Source organism: Bos taurus, chromosome 18 (assembly GCF_002263795.3).
Source record: "Bos taurus isolate L1 Dominette 01449 registration number 42190680 breed Hereford chromosome 18, ARS-UCD2.0, whole genome shotgun sequence".
Taxonomy (NCBI): domain Eukaryota; kingdom Metazoa; phylum Chordata; class Mammalia; order Artiodactyla; family Bovidae; genus Bos; species Bos taurus.
The window spans coordinates 47,714,040-47,737,079 of NC_037345.1; the positions used below are offsets into that span (position 1 = coordinate 47,714,040).

Below are 23,040 nucleotides of genomic sequence, written 5' to 3' on the forward strand. Positions count from 1 at the left end.
AATGCTGCAGTCCATGGGGTCTCAAAGAGTTGGACACAACTTAGTGACTGAATAACAAATTTGTTACAAATGAGAAATGTCATTTTATTTAGTATGTATTAATAGGTTTCTGGAGCTGAATGAAAAGGAGTCCATGTCTATCCTCACTTTAAAGTGGGTACCAGGTAAGGAGGCTTAAAACCTGTGGCTGGGTCTTACTTTCCAGTAAGACCCCAGAGTCTTAATAGTCCACCAAATCAGAGAGCGGGGGTATGGATGTTGGGCAGCCTGTCCCTACGGTAAGGATTGACTTTTGGTAGCCTTTTCCAGGCAAGTTCTAAGAATCCATACTGGGCAATGCCCGTGGGTTGAATAGTATGCACTCTGTTCTGCCCAGGCAAGGGTACAACATTCCGGAACTCAAGGGGACCTGCAGGGGTACGAGAACTACCACACAACAGGTCAGAGAGTAACCGTTCACCAGGCACCAACTCCTTGATCCTTGCAGCGTCTTCGTAGATGGTGTGTTGTGGTTGGAGTCTCTTTCTCTGCAGCAACTCCAGTAGCAGCCTCTGGATTCGGGGGGACTTGAGCTGGTACAAGTCCATGAGACGTTTGAACTGTTCCATCCACGCAGCACTGTCTCTCGCATATCGCTTCTGCAACATCCGCAGAACATGGTACAAGGCCACAAACGTCTCCCATTGGGGGAGCTCTTCCTCGTCTTTAGAGACAGGCTGTGCCTTCTTTTCCAGCGGGGGCAGCTTGAGGGCCCTCCCTTCACCCTTCAGAGCCCTGAGATCGTTCTGAAACATCAGTGCCAGAGTTTGTTTTCCCACAGAAGCATGGGCACCTGTGAAAATATCTCTTGTGGCAGGATGAAAGTGTTGCATTCCCATCCCTTGGAGAACATGGGATAACTGCTGTGCCCGTGCACTCCTGTAAGGCTCTCCTGAAAGAAGCCAAGCTAGAGCCTTTGGGTCTGGAACTCTGTAGGTCATTGATGGTAACGCTGGTGTAGGGATGGGCCGGGACTTTGCCTTGTGAAATGTGGGGAGCTCACTTCTTCTCCCCAAGGCTCGGATGTCCAAGGACTCTTTATCCACAGAGGGATAGAAGGCTGTAGGAACATCCTTTCTGGTTTGATAAAGGTGCTTTAACTTCTTGACAGCAGTGGATAACTGCTGTACCTGCTCCTTCCTATAGGACTCAGCTAAGGGATGCCAGCTGAGATCCTGTGTGGTCTGAGTCCTGTTAGTAGCTGACAGTAACACTGGCTCATGGATAGGGAATGGCTCGCCCCAGCTCTCCATTTCTTTCCTTCTGATTGGAGGGATCGCTTTTATGTATACTGGGCTCAAAGCATCTTTATAGCATCGTGATATATCTCTGTGACCTGCCTGTAGGTTCTGCTGGAGGCGTTTAGCCACAGCTTTAAGACTGTACAGATGTGTCTGTTTCAAATATCCCTTTGAAGTGAGATGCTTGAGGAGTTGGCTCAGTCTATGGAAACTGTCCCTTGAAAGTTGTTCTCCCGCTTTCAGTCTTATTAAGACATTACTAATCCAGTCCTCATCTGGGGAATCAAGTGTTTTAGCTGGCATAGAGGTAAGGGATGGGTACAGGGCTGTGGTTGGGGTTGGGGCAGGGGCAGGGGCCTGGCCCTCAGTCTTGCCCTTTTGAGAATCCTGAGATTTTAAGAACCACTTCCACGTGCCATCTTTGGGCCTGCGTTTAGGTTTCTGTGATTCTCTGATAATTTCAAGTAAGGGGGACTTTGGCTTGTGGAGGCCTTTTGGGGTCTGGGTCTCCATTCCCATGACTTGTAAAAACATGCCCCGGCCTTTGTCCAAGAGCACATCCTCTTGTCTTCCCCATGACATTGTCACGGGATGTGCTTTAAGAAGTTGACTTTCCTGTTCTTCCACATCAAAATGATGCCCTAACACTTTGAGGGGCATTCCCTTTTCTTTTCCCAGGGCTACAGGAGATGGTGTTTTGAGGGGGCTCTTCATAATTGTTGGCCACATAGTCTTATCCCTAACTGTGGGACTTACCTGTCCATAAAACAATCTGTCTTTTTTAGGAGCCATTTCTTCTTTAGCTGTGTCTTCCCTTTTCTCAGCAAGAACCTCACTTACTGTTGCTGGCTTCAATAAGTTCACTCCTTCCTTTGGGAGCTCTGTTTTCCATACTCTCTGCTTTACTGGGAGCATTGCCTCTGTAAGTCTTCTTGGCTGTTCCTTCTCTTTACTCATACTCTCCTCATCCTTCTGTCTTGCCTTCTTTTCCTCCTCTTTTTTCTCTGTCTTCTCCATTTTTTCTTCTTCCTCCTCTTTCTCACTCAGACTCTTCTCCTTCTCATGCAGAGCCTTCTCTTTCTTACTCAGATGCTTCTCTTTTTCACTCAGACTCTTCTCCTTCTCACTCAGGCCCTCTTCCTCCTCACTCAGGCTCTCCTCTTCTTCACTCAGGCCCTCCTCTTCCTTCTCACTCAGACTCTCCTCCTCACGCAGGCTCTCTTCCTCCTCACTCAGACTCCTCCTCACTCAGGCTTTCTTCCTCCTCACCCAGACTCTCCTCCTCACTCAGGCTCTCTTCCTCTTCACTCAGACTCTCCTCCTCACTTCGGCTCTCCTCCTCCTCACTGAAGTCCTCCTCCTCCTCCTCCATGTGTGGGGCCCCACCTTCCTCCTTGCTGAAGGGCTCCATCTCTTCCTCATGTGGGCCCTCTTTTACCTTCTTATCCAGCTTCTCTTTCTCCTGAGTCAGTTTCTTTTCCTTTTTCCTTATTTGAGTTAAACTCTTTTTCCTATGCTTCCCAGCCAAGCTCTCCTCCAATTCCTCTTCACTCAGGCTTACTTTCTTTTCCTTCTTCTTTATCAGGTATTTCCCTTTCTCTTTCTTGGGCAGAATCTCCTCCTCTTCCTCCTTCTCCTCTCCTTCAATGAGCCTCTCCTCATCTATCCTCTTCTTAGCTGGAGCTTCCACTTCCTTCTCAATCAAACTCTCTGATAAGCCTTCGAATAGTATGTCTCTAATATTCTCTAATAACCACTTTACCTGGGTCTTTTCTGGTTTCTTCTCCTTGATTATCTTTAGAAGCTTCTTCAGCTGCTTTTTTCCTAACAGATTTTGCTGCTGGGCCTCCTTTAACATACTGTCTACCTGGGTTTTATCTAATAGTATATTTTCCTGGACCTTCTCTAATAACCTTTGGTCTTCCTCCAAGCTCTCTTCATTGGTCAGTATTCTCTCTTCAGTAGCTAGTCTGTCATCTTCTAGTTTTCTCTCTTTCTGAACCAGCTGCTTCTCTTCTCTGGTTATTTCCTCTGGTTCTTTAGAAAATTCCCACCTCTGGCCATCAGTTTCACTCATTTCCATAGAAAACAGTTGATCTTCCTCAGGTATTCCTATTTCTTGCCATGGCACTCTATTCATTTCTCTAATTATTTTAGCCAGGATCTGCATCAGGTGACTCTCTTTCTTCCTTATATCTTTTTCTCTGGAACTAGTCTCTCTTCCTTCAGAACTAATCCCCACCCCCATATCCAGTTTCCTCATTTCCTGTATACTCTCCTCTTGAATTCTTTTCTTTTCTTCCTTAGCAACACCCATCTCCTTGGCCCTAACGTCATAGGCCAGTTTCCCCTCTTCTTCAATAGTTTCTTTCTCTTCTTGAGTTGCTTTTTTCTTTCTCTTAGTTACACCAATTCCTTCCCTGGCTATTGTCCTTTCTTCCTCGGCAATATGCTTCTCTTCCTTGCCCATGAAACTGTCTTCCTGAGTCAGTGTTTTCTCTAAAGCCCTTGCCTGTCTTTGCTGGGACTTTTTCTCCATTTCATCGGCTTGTTTCTTCTCTTCTCCGGACAGTTTCTCTTTTCTCCAGGCCCATTGTTTTCTTCGCTCACTCTCTTTCTGACCCCATATTCTCTCATCCTGGGCCTGTTTCTCCTCTGGTAGGGCTAATTTTCTTTTGAGGGCCCATTGTTTTTTTTCCTTGCTGATTTTCTTCTCTTTTTCCATGACCCATTTCTCTTCTTTTGGGGACACTTTCTCAATTTTCTCTCTACTTTTCTCTTTTGAGACCAGTTTCATTTTTCCTCTGACTAGTTGGGTTTTTTCCTCAGCTGCTTTTGGAGTCAGTTTTTCCTTTTTCTGATCCTGTCTCTTTCCTTCCTGGGCCTGTCTCTCTTCTTTCAGTGACAGTTTCTCCATTTCCCTGGCCTCTCCCTTCTCTCCTAGGTCCACTTTTTTCCCTGAGATCTGTCGTCTCTTTTTCTTGGTTATTTTCTGCACTTTCTGGGCCCCTCCCTCCTTTTTCCAAGCTTTGCTTGCCCTTTTCTGGATCTGTTTAACTTCTTGTTGTGACAGTTTCTCCTTTTCTCCAAACATTTCCTCCTCTTTTTGGCTTAGTTTCTGTCTTTCCCTGGCTAATTGTTTGTCCTTGGCATCTTCCTCCTTTTCCTTAGCCTGCCTCTCCTTCTGGTCTACTTTCTCCGGTTTCTCAATTTGCTTTTCCTTTTCTTGGATTTGTTTCTTTTTATGGGCCTCTTTCTTCTCTCTCATGAATGATTTCTTTTTTTCTCGGATCAATTTCATCTCTTGCTTTACCAAGCTGTGTCTTTTTAATGTCCGTTTTCCCTCTTTCCCAGACAGTCTTTCCTCTTCTTTAGACAAATGTTCCTCTTCCTGGGCCAATTTTTCCCTTTCCCAGGCCTCTTCCTCATCATGTTTCTCCATTTCCCCCATTTGTTTCTTTATTTTGCGATAGTTTTTCATCATTTTTTCAATTTGTTTCTCTAGGTTCTGGATTATTTCCTCCTTCTCCTGGGCCAACACCTCCTCTTCCTCACCCAGCTCCTCCAGTTCCTCATTGAGCTCCCCCAGTGCCGCAATCATCTTCTCCAGTTCCTCACCCAGCACCTCCAATTCCTTTCTCAGCTCTTCATCTTCCTCACTCAACTCCTCCTCTTCCTTGCTCAGCACTTCCTCTTCCTCCATCAGCTCTTCCTCTTCCTCCATCAGCTCCTCCTCTTCCTCCATCAGCTCCTCCTCTTCCTCCATCAGCTCCTCTTCCTGGGCCTGCCTACCTTCTTTGTGGTCCACCGTAACCTTCTCCCAGTACCATGTCCTTTGTCTCGGGGTGACCTTTCCCCTTTCCCAGTTCACCCTCTTTCCTTTTCCTAGTAGTTCCTCTTCTTTCCCAGTTCCCTTCTTTTCTCCTTGGACTAACTTCTGCTCTGCCTTGGTTAACTTCTTTTGTGAGATGGGTGATATTTCTTCCTCCTCAGCTCTTTTTTCTTTTTGAAGGATCGATTTCTTGTCCTTGGTCAGTTTCTCTTTTCCCTGCATTAATTTCAAATCCTGCTTACTCAGTTGTCTTGCTTCCCCAATTATTTTCCCTTTTTGCATAGCTAGTGTCTTTACTTTTTGGAATCTCATTTTGTCTGATACTTGGTCATCATCGAAGTAAGCAACTTTCTTTTTCTTGACTTTAGAAGACACCTTGCCTTTCTTTAACATTTTTTTAGCTCTTTGTTCTTCTTGTTCTCCAGGTCCTACTGTCTTTTCTTCCTTGACAACCTCTGTAACCACTTCTGTTACAACAGGTGTTTCTTCCATCTCTATGTCATCCAGTTCTGAAGAGTCCTTTAAAAGAGGACAAATCTCCTGGAAGAGATCCCAGCTGGGCTCTTGGGGAGCAAGTATTGCCTGAGCCCAGTTCACCAACTCTTGACTCAGATCCCTTAACATTCCTGGATTGGAACTTGCTATCCTTGAGGTCACAAGATTGCAAATGTCTTCCCGCCAAGATCTGGTTTCTGATTTGGTCATGCGGCCAGGCATCCCAGACAAACCATGACCAGCTTTTCTAAATACCTTCGTTGCATCTTCTTCTGGCTCAGCAACCTGTAAAACCTCTTTCTTGGGCTCCTCTGCAATTGTTTCTGGAATTTCCTTCAATTTTCTCTTCTCTTTCAACTTCACACTTACTTTGTGATGGGTTTTTTCCATTGCTCTTTCCCAAAGCCTTTTCAGGTTTTCTTGTCTCTCTGCCTTAGGGATCACTTTTCCATAATCTCTCATGTCCTGTTGATCTATGGCCTTCGTAACTCCCATGGCCTCCACTGCCTCTCTGGCCTTCACTGCTTTTTTGATCTCCAAGGCTTTTGTGGGTTCTGTGACTTTTGTGGCCTCCAACACAACCTCCTTTGATTCAGTATCCTCTTTGGGTGTGACTGGGCTGAAAGTACTTAGCGACAGGTCTGGCTCTGAGGCAACATCCTGAATGTCGATTTGATCTGATTCCTCGGCTTCTCTCTGTTCATCTTCATGCTCTAAAGTCACCAACACAGGGCTCAATTCTCTCTCTCTCTGCTTCCTGGAAACTTTCATGTCCTTTTTAACTGCAGAGATATTGGGATAAAAGTAATTGAGAAAAACACAGAGGTCCTGAGTGAGATCCTCTGACACACCTAGTTCAATGAACTGCTGTAAAAGGTAACAAAAAGTACAGACGACAAAAGCTTTATGGCCCAGAAGTGTCTGCTCTTTTATCCCAATTTCCATATCCCTAAAGAAACAAGACCTTGGTATTTGTTGTGGGAAGATCCCCCAGAGAAGGAAATGGCAGCTCACTCCAGTATTGTTGCCTGGGAAATCCCATGGACAGAGGAGCCTGGCAAGCTACAGTCTATAGGGTCCCAAAGAGTTGGACAGGACTGAAGTGAGTTAGGACAGCACAGCACAAAGAAATGAGACCTTGATATTTGTTGTGGGAAGATCTCCTGGAGATGTAAATGGCAACCCACTCCAGTATTCTTGCCTGGGAAATCCCATGGACAGAAGAGCCTGGCAGGCTATAGCCCATGGGGTCGCACAAGAGTCACACACAACTTAGTGACTAAACAATAAAAACAAATTTGTTATGGGGTAGATCTTTCCCAGAAAGCTTACTTTCTGTGAAAGAGTCCTTACTTAAGTCTGTCACCACTGGTATCTTTTTATATAACTTGGGCTTATTGACCCTGCCTTTTGGTGCCCAAAAGCGGGCCCCAAATATACCAAATATATTACCCCATACATACTGAGATTCTTGCTCTTTGCTGTAACACGTGTCATTCTTTGATCTGGTTTGGCAATCTTTGCAGGTTCTGACCAAATTTTGAGTGTTTGTTCATCAGGTTCATGATCCCTTGATATAACTAAAACCAAAGGAGGTTTCTTCTCTCTGTGTGACAAGGTCAGGTTCTCATTTAACTGCTGCTCCACCTGAGTAAGCAGGTACTGGATACCACTAGCTTGAATTCCCATAAGCTGGTCCAGAGAGATTTCTCCAATAAAGTCTTCCCTACAAAAGTCAAGGTAAAACAAGAATTATACTGAGCCATCAATAAAACAAAATTAGAGGAAAAGGAGGAGAAGAAGGAAGAAAAGGAAAAGGAGGTAGTGGCTTAAGGATAGTGGAAGAGGCAGGGCTAAAGTAACTGTCTAGGACAGAGTAGTTCAAGGTAAAAGATGGATAAAGAGAAGCAAGGAATAGAGTAGTCAGAGTGACCCAAGATGCTTCTTTAGTTGGGAGATCTTGGGACTTGAGTCTCGAAGAATCTTAAGGAAGTGAGGAAATGATGGAAGAGCAGGCTACTCAATGGACAGAAAAAGAGGGTGTCAGCTACAAATTGCCACTTGCCAAGGACATTTGCCATCTGCCTCTACAAGGATTAAGTCACGTGCAACTGTGGTTGTTGACCTTTAACACACCCTGAACTGTGTTCAGGAGGTGGAGATCAGGAATAAGGCAGTCTTCTTTGGAGAAACTGGCAGAACAGATCTTTAGATAGTTAGATATTTTCAGACACTGATTTTATGTGCCCAATTCCTTCTTTTTTCTTTTTTGAACTTTTAATTTTTTATTGGGATATAGCCAATTAACAATGTTGTGATAGTTTCAGGTGAACAGCAAAGGGCCTCAGTCATACATATACAAGTATCCATTCTTCCCCAAACCCCCTCCCATTCAGGCTGCCACATAACATTGAGCAGAGTTCCATGTGCTATACAATAGGTCCTTGTTATCCATTTTAAATACAGCAGTGTGTACATGACCATCCCAAACTCCCTAACTATTGTTTCCACCTTGCAACCGTAAGTTCATTTTCTAAGTTGGTGAAAATGTTTTGTAAGTTTCTGTTTTGTAAGTAAGATCATTTGTATAATTTCTTTTTAGATCCCACATATAAGGGATGTCATATGCTATTTCTCTCTCTCTGTCTGATTTACTGTCTGATTTACTGTCTGATTCAGTATGACACTCTCTAGGTCCATCCATATTGCTGCAGATGGCATTATTTCATTCTTCTTAATGTATGAGCCCAATTCTTACATCTCCTCATATCTAGAAAAGCACCAGATTCCTTCATGGTGACATCTGCTCCTCGTGACTAGCAGCAACCTTCTGCAAAAATATGTGCTTGGTTGTATGAACTCCCCCTTCACCAAAATCACATATATATTGACCTCCCCCTGCCCGCCCCCACCCATTTCTTTGGAGCGTTTTCTCAGAAATATCTGAAATGCTGTCATAGCCTGAGCTATGATCCTCATTTTGCCCAAATAAAACTTAACTCATGACTCTCATGTTGTGCTTTTTTTTTTTTTAAGTCAAGGGATAGACAGGGTGTGTGTGGGGGGGGCGGGGGAGGGGGAGCAAATAGAAACAAAGAACACAGGCAGAGGAAAAGAACAGAAAAGGTTGTGGGAAAAGGAAAAGAAGCAGTCAGATTTTGAAGATTAGGAGCCGAAAGGAACAGAAGGGAATATGGTTACTGACTCACTGCATTTCCTGGAGCGTGTCTCGTCTCTTCAGCAGAGCTATCAGCATGTTCTTAGTTTGGATGCCTGTGACTCTTACCATAAGGTATAAGGCCTTAGCCCGCACATTTTTATCACTGTCCATCAATCCCACAGCCAGCGGAATCGCAAAGAGACGGCTCATGAAGCCTAGCTTCTCCAATCCCTCCCAGGCTGTCTCCCGGACCTCTGGATTGGAATGACTTGTGTCTTCCATGAGGCGACAAGCAGTCTCAGAATGCCACCTTGGAGATACTTGATGGGAGGCAAAAATCTGTGCCAGGATACTTATGTATGTCTTGTATTGCTCTATAGAACAGTAAACTGTGAGGTTGAGGATGGTCTCAATTATAGTATTGATAAGTCCTTCATCCAGTTTTCTTCCCATCCAATTTTGACTAGCCAAGTTTACGAGAATATCAAAGAAGGTTTGTTTGCCCGGCATGGGTTTTTGGTCTGGTTTCCTCTTTGAGATTTTTTGTCTTATTGAAGTCACAGGTGACAGTGCCTGACTTCTGCTGAGTCCAGTCATGTCCCAGTCCTTACCTTGATAGGATACGCGGAGATCACAGTGCAAGAAGACGGGGGTACCCTCAGGCCAAAGACGGGCACGGATCACTGAGTTGGGGATGTAGCCATCTGGAGGAAAGGGCCAAGGCCGCCCTTGACCAAAGAAACGCCATAATATCTGGTAAGGATTCAACCCATCCCAGCCAGCCAGTCGCAACTGTGGAGGAACCACGAATGGGGGACGATCACGTTTGGGAGTAAGAATAGGAAAATCAATACACTTATCTTCCAGAAAATGCAATGTGGGTCCCTCCTGCATCACAGAGGACTTAGGCCTCTCTTCCTCCACAACATGGGGCACAGTATGGTCAAAGGCAATCATCCTCTTGTTAACAAGGGCCTCTAGCCCCTGTAATTCCTGCGGCCCTTGACCAAAGTAGACAAATTTGGGTACAAATACTTTTTCGAATGAAAAGAAGAAGCTAGGCAGGAAGGGTTTAGGGGCTTCTTGTATGTCATCTGCATTGTTCAGGAGACTTAGGTGAATCAGCTGGGCTGGAGGGAGTAGTTTTAAGCAGGATACCAGGTAAAGACTCTGGTTGAAAGTCAGAAGCAAGTCACCCCGGTCATTGGCAAAGCAGAGTGGGCCAAAATATAATGCAGAGTCCAACTCGGTTATGAGTTTCCCACGGAAGTCCCAGATCCGGACTGAGCCGCCAGCATCCCCGGTGACAAAAAGTTTCAGGGAAAGGCAGACATCAAATGAAGTGATGGCACACTGGTGCAGGCATTTTGTCTCTTTAAAATCAGATCTCTGCTTTGATCCTGGAGATGTCAGGAAGTCCTGATAACTCCAGAGATGCCAGTGGTGGTTCTCAGTGATGGCACCCACAGAACCTGGCAAGAGTATCACGTGCTTTAGGGGGCAAACACAGAGAATTTGGCTGACAGGCTGTAGGACTACCCTGTTCCCCTGAAGCACAGCTTCTGTCAGGTATACAATATTATCCATGCCATAGGAACAGAGCAAGGAGTACTCCTGGGGACCCTCCAGGGTAGACAATGCCAGGACTGCCCCAGAGTGAAGAATCTTTGCTACTCGGGCACAACTGTAGTGGGAGAGGATTCTCACAGTGCCGCTGTCGTGCCCACTGAACATCAGTCCTACAAGGCCCTTACCCAAATGGTGGTGCCCATAGGCCAGGCATCTGACTCTATCCCCAAGGTTTACTGAAGGACACATAAGATACTTGGCTGTGCAAGGAGAGCGTGTTGCATCAAACACCAGCACCTCTGAACCATCTGTTGCCACAAAGAGCTCCTCTCTGTGTGAGTCATAGGCCCAAGCCACAGCCTTATCCATGATAAGTAGAGGCCAGGTGATAACCAGGAGATCTCCTGTTACTGGAGACAAGAAGCGCAATAGACCATCCTTAGTGGCACATAGGATCCGAGTCCAATTATGGCCACAGCAGACCCGCCGCACCTCTTGGGGAGCAGAACCACAGACATTGAAGAGGCTATAAAAGTAGGGCAGGTGATACAGTGAGAAAGTGTGGTTAGTCTGGCAGAAAAAGGTGCTATTATCAATGAACTGCAGTCTCTGCATGTTCTTGTCAATATCCAACTGCCGCAGCAAGTTCCCAAAGGCAAGGTTCCATTCCTTCACGACACCTTCACCACCTGCTGTTAGTAAGGTATAGGTCTCTGACCGGCTTTGGATACATATCACTGATGAGGAATGAGCCTGGAAGCTGTGGAGGAAGTTACCTCTGTCTAGACCCCACGCATGGATTTCTCCATCCTTGTTTCCAACATAGAAGTAGCCCTGAGATAAACAAGTGAAGGAGCAGGTGATGGTGGAGCCACTGTTGATGGGAGTGAACTTCTTCACCTCTTCTAGCTGGCCCTGACCTCGGTGGGTGAAGACTCTCACCTTATTCTCACAATGAGCCAGCAGGGAGCCCGGGGGGCCATTCAGGGAAAAGCCCTGAACAAGCTCACCACCAGGCACAGGCACAGTTTGGGCCACTTGCAGGCCCCTGCCGTTTGGCAAGATAAACCAGGTGACCACAGCGCCCAGGGTGCCAGAGAGAAGCATCTCAGTTTCTGAGTCATAGCTGAGGCAGCTGATGGGGAAACGACAGGGGACCATACCCAGAGATATGAACCCTTGATGGTGATCCCCAAAGAGCCACAGGCACATGTCATCACAGTAAGCGATTAACATGTGATAGGGAGCTATGTGGACCATTGCTTGGATGGGTGGCACTTGAGCCATCACATGGAACTTCATCTTTTTTATCACTCCTTCCATTTCTGCAGCTTTCTTCTGTATCCAGAGTACTGCCTAGAAGAGGATGAGAGATGAAAGCCTCACCGTGGAGGAAGCCTCCTCCCCAATGTGAGGGGTAGATGGACCTCCCTGGTGGGCCAGTGGCTAAGGCTTTGTGCTCCCAATGCAGGGGGCCCAAATTCAATCCCTGGTCAGGGAGCCAGATGCCACATGCCACAGCAAAGATCAAAGATCCCACATGCTGCAACTAAGACCTGGCACAGCTGAATAAATAAAAAATTTTAAGTGAGGGGTAGAAAAAAGTTGAATGTTTAGATCCCTTTTCCCTCTTGTGGGTCTAAGAAAAGACTGAATAGCTTGACTTTGGGAGTTTCCTGATGCTAGGAGTCAGGTGTGTGATAGAAGCACTATGTTTAAGGCTCTTTCCTTGGCCTTTAGCCTACTTTATGGAGAATGTGAATTCTGTCAACCTGATGACTAGAGGGGAAGAAGGATCACTGCATCCAGGTCTGATTCGGATATGGAGATGGGTATTACAGTGGGCTAGCTTAGAATCACCCTCAGCATCCTAAGATGAGGGCAGTTTAAGTATTATGCATATAAAATGGATTAAGCACAAGGTAGGGGACTTCCCTGGTGGTCCAGAGATTAAGAATTTGCCTGCCAATGTAGGGGACACGGGTTCATTCCATGGCCTGGGAATATTCACATGCCGGGGGGCAGCTAAGCCTGTGTGCCACAAATATTGAGTCTGTGCTATAGAGCCCACAAGCCACAACTAGTAGGCCTATGCAGCGTGACTGCTGAAACATGCGTGCCCTAGAGTGCATGCTCCGTGACAAAAGAAGCCACTTCAGTGAGAAAGCCACTCACTGCAACTAGAGAGTAGCCCCCATTCATTACAACTGGAGAGAGGCTGAGCCCGGCAACAAAGACCCAGTGCAACCAAGTAAATAAATACAATTTAAAAAAAAAAAAGAATGAGGGGGAAAAGGATGAGGTCACTTTACCTGCATTTGTTTTGAATACAGTTCCACCCAGTTTAAGGAGACAAAATAGTTGTCATCAGTGGAGTAGAAGCAGATGAAAGGTTTGCTTTCAGGATGGTGAGACTCTTGGCATAGAATCTCAGCCCAGTCACTCAGCATATTCACAGCACCCTCTGTTTTTTCACCAACCTGAGAGAGAGGAGTGACCTGAGCTAAGAGGGTTGAATCCCCACATACTCATTCATTTAATGAATATTGAGGGATTAGTGGAAGTCTGTTCTTTCGCTAACCAACATTTATTCACCCTACTTCTAGAAAGCACAATTGGGAGAGCTATCCTCTCCTCCCTCACCCTCAGAAGGCATCCTAATTCATCGCAGTATCTGCCAGCCTTTCTCACCAAAGTTCTGTGAGAGAAGTAAGCCCCAACACCCCTACATATCTATTCTATATAATGGGTATTAATTCTTCCCTGTGCATCAGGAATGTTACTAGTTATATACCATCCTTAAGAGAACTGAGAAAATAGCCCCTCAAATCATTGTTTGTGTCCCTGTGGATCAGATGAGGTACCACCTTTGAGAAAGGCTGGTGGTATGTTTGTGACAGACACTGGGGATATGATGCTGAGCAAAAGAGTTATGAGCTAAGCTCTTAAAAGATAAGAGTCCAGTGGAACAGGTGCTAAGCAAACAGCTACACATGGCTATCTGTATGTATGAATGCTCAGTCGCTCAGCTGTGTCCTACTCATTGCAACCCCATGGACTGTAGCCCGCCCAGCTCCTCTGTCCATGGGATTTTCCTGGCAAGAATCCTGAAGTGAGGTGTCATTTCCTCCTCCAGGGGATCTTCCTGACCCAGGGATCTTCTGTGTCTCCTGCATTGACAGGCAGATTCTTTATTACTGAGCCTTCTAACAAATGACTATACAAAACAAAATCTTCAAAAGAAATACAATCCTATATGAGAATGACAAAGGAACTCAACCTTGGCAAATATCGCTCCCTGTCACAGTTGGACCAAAACTTTAAAGTTCCTGCCTGCACCCAAAGGACCACTCCTGTCACAATCACAGACATGATGTTGTAGCCTCTGGGAAACTCACGCTTCACACACGTGGAATGCCCACCATGTGTGACAGCTAGACCTGTGGCATGCACCTCCTTCACTGTTCTCATGGGCACCCATGGAAAACATGCGGTCGACAACACAGAGTTAGCTGTGCTTCAGCTCCAATATCCTGAATTCTGACCCAGTGGAGTGTGTGTATGTGCACACGTGCACACGCACTTCACTCACGTGCATCTCTCAAGAGAAGTTTGTTTCTTTTCAACATGTTACACAGTACAATCCACACTACCTTCTCGTGACTGTAGCGTATTCCTAGGATGTATATCCTTATTTATATAAGGATATCCTTAAAACAAGATATATGAACTCCTCATTCTGACTAACCAAGTTGAGGCTCAATAAGTTTATTTTGGAAGTCCCTCTTCTCAGCAGACACTCATGCTATACCTGCCTCTTGAACAATCGTCCACGAATTTAACTCTCCAATTCTCTCTGCAATAGAATGTGTACTATGACCACCTAGGCTGGCAAGTGAAATACTTCAGTTCAGTTCAGCTCAGTCACTCAGTCATGTCCAACTCTGCGACCCCATGGACTGCCAGGCCTCCCTGTCCATCACCAACTCCTGGAGCTTGCTCAAACACATGTCCATTGAGTCGGTGATGCCATCCAACCATCTCAACCTCTGTCATCCCCTTCTCCCCCTGCCTTCAATCTTTTCCAGCTGCTGCTGCTAAGTCACATCAGTCGTGTCCGACTCTGTGCGACCGCATAGACAGCAGCCCACCAGGCTCCCCCGTCCCTGTGATTCTCCAGGCAAGAATACTGGAGGGGGTTGCCATTTCCTTCTCCAGTGCATGAAAGTGAAAAGTCAAAGTGAATTTGCTCAGTCGTGTCCGACTCTTTGCGACCTCATAGACTGTAGCCCACCAGGCTCCTCTGTCTGGGGTATTTCCCAGGCAAGAGTACTGGAGTGGGGTGCCATTGCCTTCTCCGTCTTTCCCAGCATCAGGGTCTTTTCCAATAAGTTAGATCTTCACATCAGGTGGCCAAAGTATTGGAGTTTCAGCTTCAGCATCAGTCCTTCCAATGAATATTCAGGACTGATTTCCTTTAGGATTGACTGGTTGGATCTCCTTGCTTGTCCAAGGGACTCTCAAGAGTCTTCTCCAACACCGCAGTTCAAAAGCATCAATTCTTTGGCACTCAGCTTTCTTTATGGTCCAATTCTCACATCCATACATGACTACTGGAAAAACCATAGCTTTGACTAAATGGACTTTTCTCGGCAAAGTAATGTCTCTGCTTTTTAATATGCTGTCTAGGTTGGTCACAGCTTTTCTTTCAAGGAGCAAGCATCTTTTAATTTCATGACTGCAGTCACCATTTGCAGTGATTTTGGAGCCCAGGAAAAGAAAGTCTCTCACTGTTTTCACTGTTTCCACTGTTTCCCCATCTATTCCCCATGAAGTGATGGGACCAGATGCCGTGATCTTAGTTTTTTGAATGTTGAGTTTTAAGCCAGCTTTTTCACTTTCCTCTTTCACTTTCTTCAAGATGTTCTTTAGTGCCTCTTCACTTTCTGCCATAAGGGTGGTGTCATCTGCATATCTGAGGTTATTAATATTTCTCCTGGCAATCTTGATTCCAGCTGGTGCTTCATCCAACCCAACATTTCTCATGATGTACTCTGCATATAAGTTAAATAAGCAGGGTGACAATATATAGCCTTGACATACTCCTTTCCCAATTTAGAACCAGTCTGCTGTTCCATGTCCAGTTCTAACTGTTGCTTCTTGACTGCATACAGATTTCTCAGGAGGTAGGGAAGGCGGTCTGGTATTCCCATCTCTTGAAGAATTTCCTACAGTTTGTTGTGATCCACACAGTCAAAGGCTTTGGCATAGTCAATAAAGCAGAAGTAGATATTTTTCTGGAACTCTCTTGCTTTTTCTATAATCCAGCTGATGTTGGCAATTTGATCTCTGGTTCCTCTGCCTTTTCTAAATCCAGCTTGAACATCTGGAAGTTTTCAGTTCATGTACCGTTGAAGCCTGGCTTAGAGAATTTTGAGCATTACTTTGCTAGCGTGTGAAATGAGTGCAATTGTGCAGTAGTTTGGAATGAAAACTGACCTTTTCCAGTCCTGTGGCCACTGCTGAGTTTTCCAAATTTGCTGCCATACTGAGTGCAGCACTTTAACAGCATCATCGTTTAGGATTTGAAATAGCTCAGCCGGAATTCCATCATCTCCACTAGCTTTGTTCATAATGATGCTTCCTAAGGCTCACTTGACTTCGCATTCCAGGATGTCTGGCTCTAGATGAGTGATTATCATGGTTATCTGGGTCATTAAGATCTTTTTTTTTTTTTTTTTTTTTGCATAGTTCTTCTATGTATTCTTGCCACCTCTTCTTAATATCTTCTGCTTCTGTTAGGTCCATACTGTTTCTGTCCTTTATTGTGCCCAAATTTGCATGAAATATTCCCTTGGTATCTCTAATTTTCTTGAAGAGATTTCTAGTCTTTCCCATTCAATTGTTTTCCTCTATTTCTTTGCATTGATCACTAAGAAGGCTTTCTTACCTCTCCTTGCTAGTCTTTGGAACTCTGCATTCAGATGGGTATATCTTTCCTTTTCTTTTTGCCTTTAGCTTCTCTTCTTTTCTCAGCTATTTTTAAGGCCTCCTCAGACAACCGTTTTGCCTTTTTGCATTTCTTTTTCTTGGAGATGGTACAGTGTCACAAACCTCTGTCCATAGTTCTTCAGGCACTCTATCTATCGATCTAATCCCTTGAATCTATTCATCACTTCCACTGTATAATTGTAAGGGATTTGATTTAGGTCATACCTGAATGATCTAATGGTTTTCCCTACTTTCTTCAATTTAAGTCTGAATTTTGCAATGAGGAGTTCATGATCTGAGCCATAGTCTGCTCCCAGTCTTGTTTTTGCTGACTGTATACAGCTTCTTCATCTTCGGCTGCAAAGAATATAATCAATCTGATTTTGGTGTTGACCGTCTGGTGAAGTCCATGGGTAGATTCAACTCTTGTGTTGTTGGAAGAGGGTGTTTGCTATGACCAGTGCATTCTCTTGGAGAACTCTGTTAGCCTTTGCCCTGCTTCATTTTGTACTCCAAGTATTAATACTTCTTTACTCAAAATTCCCATCACGCCTGCTGCCTACATCCACAGAGGCTTTGAAACTGTGCTGAAGCCATTATCCACAACTCAGAATCTCTGTCCTCCCTAAAATTTTCATTGTCAGATTGTTGTATGTTCTGAGAGAATACAGAGAGCTGGAGAACTTCAAGCATGATTCAGGGACAGCCACAGAGTTGAGAGGATCATGGTGTCTGATCATGATCTTCCCTCTTCATTGAACCAGAAATCTCATTTACACACCCTTTTTGCCTTAATCACCATTCCTCTCCTCCTTTCCAGACTTCGTGTACAAATAATTTACTCACTCATTCAGCACTGTCAATGCTCAGCTACAGAAGAACTCTAAAAGAAAAGGATATCTTAAGCCCAAGCAGTATATCTGTACCTGGCACTACTGTTACCTACTCTGTGTCAATCCCCATTCCTTGCTCTTCCTCCTCCTTCCATCCCAATAAAACTTGGAACTTGATTAAGGTGATCATGTACTCAGAAATTCTGGAGAGTGGTACTGACACTGATATACTTCAGCTGAATACTTCAGCCACCTGGTGTGAAGAGCTGACTCATTGGAAAAGACCCTGATGCTGGGAAAGATTGAGGCAAAAGGAGAAATGGGCGACAGAGGATGAGATGGTAAGATAGTGTCACTGGCTCAATGGACGTGAGTTTGAGCAAACCCCAGAAGACAGTGAAGGACAGGGAAGCCTGGTCTGCTACACAGTCCACGGGGTCACAAAGAGTCGGACATGACTGAGCAACTGAACAACAGTGACCACAGAGTGGCAGCACGGTGGGTCAAGGCTGGCACAACCCTGTGCTCTCTGACCTTCTCTCTTCTGCCTACTTTTAATTTAAAGCTGGAAGTGTGGCAACTATCTTGTACCTTTATGATAGTAAGCTGAACACTAAAGAGGTAAAAAAAGGAGTAAAAAGGAACATGAGTCTTTGACACCATGTAAGACAAAGATGCCTCCTGCTTGTTTAATCCATTTAAGGCCATTTTCTGGTTTTCATTTAGTTTTTGCAGCACATGTTCTAATTATAACTAATGTTATCATATTAATCTAGACTTGGGAGTTGTTTAGGGCTGTGAGAGGGCCCTTCCAAAGTGGCTCACGTGTTGCTCCTGCCACAGGCTGCCCTGGCAGGGATAGAGAATTAGTCCAAGCCCACCATGCACCTCATACATGTCACCTGTTTATCCTTCAGGATGCTCTTTAAGAGGGGTTTCAAGTCCTTCCACTCAGGAATAAGTCTGGGTGATGTTGATGTTCTCGTGATATCCCAGCACTTAAAAGACATCTTGGATTATAGAATCTGTGGAAACAAAAGTGACTGAATTACAATGTCTGATGTGAGACTGGAAAATAAGGAAACAGAGAGGGAAGAGCAACAGGGAAACTTAGAGAAGGGCAGAAGCAAATTAGTCCTTTAGAAACAGGAGAGAAAGCTCTTATTTGAGAAAGATGGGGGCCAGGACTTCCCTGGTGGTACAGTGGATAAGAATCTGCCTGCCAATGCAGGGGACACAGATTCCATCCGTGCTCCAAGAAGATTTCACATGCCGAGGAGCAACAAAGCCCATGCGCCATAACTATTGAGCCCACGCTCCGCAAGGACAAGCTGCTGTGATGAAAAGCCTGCACACTGCAAGAAGAATAGCCCTTGCTTGCTTCAACTAGAGAAAGCCTGAGTGCAGCAGTGAAGACCCAGTGAAGCCAAAAAAAAAAAAAAATAGGGGTCAGTGAACTACTGATGCTTGCAACATGGATGAGTCCCAAAAACGTTATAGAACATGTACTATTTGATTCCATCTATTATATGAAATTCTAGAAAGGAATCATTGAACCTATAGGGACAGAGAGCAGATGAGTGATTACTTGGGGCTAAGAATTTGGGGGATTGCCTAGGCAGGGGTAAAAGGGAACATCTTGCAGTGATGGAAATGTTCTATATCATGACTTTGGTAGTTGTCACATGGGTATATAAATTTGTCAAAACTCACCAAAACATACACTTAAATGCATATACTATAGTGCATGCAAATTATACCTAAATATGGTTTCTAAAAAAAGATAGGAATGCAGTAGGGGTTTTTATGAAATCTACAATAGGAAAAAATGTAGCAAAAGCAAGCTGTTAGGTGAGCTTGAGTCCGTTGTAGCACAGGTAAAACAACGCAAGAGCCCGGCTTTCCAGCCCTCCTGTAACTCTCATCGTTGGCATGCTCATTTCTTAACACATAACTTTGTAGACACAACTGTGTCTATCCTCATCACAACTGAAGCCTTCATGTATGTGAAAGTCACTCATCTGTTCAACATAGATTCACTCAGTGTTCATTCTATGCCAGGCTCTGTACTGAGAGCTAGAGACAAAGCAGTGAACAAGAATGTTTATCTGCCTGCATGGAGTTTACTATCTAACACAGAAGGCAGACACTGAACAAGATGCCAGACTAAAATAAGCTGAAAGTCTCCCACTACAAACTCCTCAGAGATTCTGGGTAGAATAACAAGTAGCTCAATTCCAGGAGCCAGAAGTGAAGAAAGGGTTAGAGAGAAAGACACAACAATAAGTGCAAACTGCTTCTGTGATGGTCCTGAAGAGGTGTAGTTTTCAGAGCCTCAAACTGACCCTAATGGCTGGGAATTAGGGTAGTACTGCCTCAGCTAAGAGAGGAGAGAGGACTTGGGCCATGAGAGAGAGGGACCCGGGGCTCCGCTGGTGGTCCAGTGGTTAAGAATCTGCCTGCCCTAGGTAGGGCACACAGGTTCAATCCCTGGTTCAGGAAGATCCCACAACAAAGCCCACAAGATGCAACTACTGAAGCCCGTGTGCCTAGAGCCCATGCTCTGCAATAAGAGAAGTCATCACAATGAGAAGCTTGTACGCCTCAATGAAGAGTAGCCCCCATTCACCATGATTGGAGAAAGCCAGTGTGTAGCAACAAGGACCCAGCACAGACAAAACTAAATAGATACATAAATAGAAAAGAGAGCTAGGGACCCAGAACTGAGACTCCTCCATTACCTTGGAGAATGATACTTCCACAGACAGAGCTGGCTTATGACCAGCTTCATGAAAGCTTACACACCTTTAAATCTTTTTTCCATGCATGAGTTGAGAATGTACACACCTCCATATTCAGGAGATAACTGAATGGGTATCATCAAGCTTTCAAAATAATTCTCTGACACATTATCTCCCTAAGAAGAGAAGGAAGGAGAAATACCACAGAGCATACGAATAATTCTTTCTAAAGATATTATTTAAAATCTGCACCTGAGAGGGTAATGAGCTACAGGGGTAACAAAAATCTCCTTTACAAGGTCTTAGCATGCTCTGCATAGGTTATCTGACATCTGCTGTTCTCAGATGAAATTTCCAGAACATTGAAAGCCATATTTAATATTATGTTATAGGTGTATATTAAAAAAATCTAAGGAAACCACCAAAAACAAAGAAGCAAATAGACTGTATGATTTAACCAGGGGGAAGGGGATAGGAAATAAAAGAACTATAAATCAATCCAATAGGGGAAATATAAGACAAAACATAAGAAGGAAAAAAGAGGTCATGTAAATAGAAATAAGGTGATAGAAACAAATCTAAATATGTTATCATCATAATAAGTAAAGACTAAACTCTTTAGGTAAAAGACAAATTTTCAAACAAATATTGTATATTAATGCATATATATGGAATCTAGAAAAATGGTACTGATGAGCAGTCGAGATACAGATGTGGAGAACAGACTTGCAGACACAGTGGGGGAAGGAGAGGGTGGGATGAATGGAGAGAATAACATGGAAACCTTTACATTATCATATGTAAAACAGATTTCTTTCTTTCTTTTTTTTTTTTTTTTTGCTGTATGACACAGGGAACTCAACCCCATGCTCTGTGACAATCTAGAAGGGTGGGATGGAGTGGAAGGTGGGAGGGAGGTTCAAGAGAGAGGGGACATATGTATACATATGGCTGATTCATTTTGATATATGGCAGAAATCAACACAACATGGTAAGGCATTTTAATCCTCCAATTAAAAATACATAAATTTTTTAAAAGACAAACTTTCAGATTAGATTTTTTTTTAATTAATAAAGTACAGTTGTATGCTGTTAGTAAGAAACAAATCTAATATTTAAAAACATAAAAACTTTAAAGTATCATTATTACCATGGTCTTCTATTCTGAAAATTGTTTAAAAACAAGAAAAAGAATGAAAAGATCTTTGCAAACTCCACATTCAGCAAAACCAGGAGATGAGTATAATTGGAAGAGAATAAGTTACATGTAAGGACTGAGAAAAGCAGCTGAAATTAGGGGCAATTATGAAATAGGAACTGGAAACAAGAAACTATGGGAAAAAAAGGCTTCCCTAGTGGTTAAGAATCCGCCTGCCAACACAGGGGAGAGGGGTTCGACCCCTGATCCTGGAAGATCTCACATGCCATAGAGCAGCTAAGCCTGTGCACCACAGCTACTGAGCCCCAAAGCCCTACAGCCTGTGCCTTGCAAAGGAGAAGCCACTGCAGTGAGAAGCCCACCGACTGCAACTAGAGAGCAGCTCCCTCTCACCGCAACTAGAAAAAGCCTGAGGGAAAAAACGAAGATCCAGGGAAGCCAAAAATAAATAATCAATTATTAAAAAATAATAACTATGGAGGAACACTTGAGCATAAAGGGGGGCAAGCAGAGGCAGCTGTAAAAAAATATGAGGAAAATTACATATCCCAAAGGTGAGGGTCTCATCACTAGGGTCCTCCTACTTGTAACTATGGCTGCAAGAAACTGGGAAACAGAGGAAGGAGGGCTGCTCAATCCTTTATAAAAGTCATGTTTATAATGGGAGACAAGAAGGGAGCTTTAGTTTTTGTTTAGTTTTTGCTTGTTCTGGCTGTGCTGTGGGGGTTTTCCTGGTGGTTCAGTGGTAAAGAATCCACCTGCAATGAAGGAGACGTAAGAGACTCGGGTTTGATCCCAGGGTTGGAAAGATCTCCTGGAGGAGGGCAGTGCAACCCACTCAAGTATTCTTGCCTGGAGAATCCCACAGAGGAGCCTGGTGGGCTACAGTCCATGGGTTCTCAAAAAGCCAGAAATGACTGAAGCAACTTAACAAGCATGCATGCATGTGTGACCAGGGATTGAACCCAGGCCACAGCAGTAGAAGCCTTAAATCTTAACCACTAGGCCACCAGGCAACTCCCAAGAAGTAAGCTCTAATGTTATGAAAACCGGCTGACTTGGAACTCTAACTCTTTCAACATACCCAGGAACCTCTTGCAAAGAACTAGTCCGAGAAAACTCAGACAATGATGTGCAAGAAGAAAAGAATGAGTATAATATTAATCCAAAGCTACAAAATGAACTGTTCATGGGTTCTTGAGGCAAGAATACTGGAGTGGTTTGCCATTCCCTTTTCCAGTGGACCACGTTTTGTCAGAATTCTCCACCATGACCCGTCCTTCTTGGGTGGCCCTGCACGGCATAGCTTATAGCTTATAGCTTCATTGTGATCCATGTGATCATTTTGGTTAGCTTTCTGTGGTTTTCATTCTGGAGGCTGTGGGATTGTAGTACTTGCTTCTTCTGTTTTATCTCTGATGGATGAGGATAAGAGCTTGTGCAAGCTTCCTAGTGGAAGGGAGGCTTGCTCCTTGGAAGAAAAGCTACAACCAACCTAGACAGCATATTAAAAAGAGACATCATTTTGCTGACAAAAGTCCATATAGTCAAAGCTATGGTTTTTCCAGTAGTCATGTATGGATGTGAGAGTTGGACCATAAAGTAGGCTGAGTGCTGAAGAATTGATGCTTTTGAACTGTGGTGTTGGAGAAGACTCATGAAAATCTCTTGGACAGCAAGGAGATCAAACCAGTCAATCCTAAAGAAAAGCGACCCTGGATATTCACTGCAAGGACTGATGCTAGAGGTGAAGCTCCAGTACTTTGGCTACCTGATGCAAGGAGCCAACTCGCTGGAAAAGACCCTGATGCTGGGAAAGATCGAGGGCAGAAGGAGAAGGGGAAGACAGAGGATGAGATGGTTGGATGGCATCACCGACTCAGTGGACAGGACACTATCAAAAAAATAAAAGACAATCCACAGAATGGGAGGAAATAATTGCAAGTCATATATATAGTGAGGATATAATATCTAGAATAT

The 23,040-nt window shown here is 44.3% G+C and overlaps 1 protein-coding gene across 1 annotated transcript; it reads right to left on the bottom strand.

Moving 5' to 3' along the window:
- Positions 1–72: 72 nt before the first annotated feature.
- Positions 73–18,436, bottom strand: LOC107131422 (WD repeat-containing protein 87-like). Its single transcript, XM_024979036.2, is given in 6 exon segments — positions 73–2,517; positions 2,519–6,389; positions 7,071–7,333; positions 8,817–11,692; positions 12,649–12,816; positions 18,063–18,436. Coding segments are annotated over 6 exon segments (9,567 nt in total). The 5' UTR covers positions 18,171–18,436; the 3' UTR covers positions 73–236.
- Between the last annotated feature and the right edge of the window lie 4,604 nt (positions 18,437–23,040).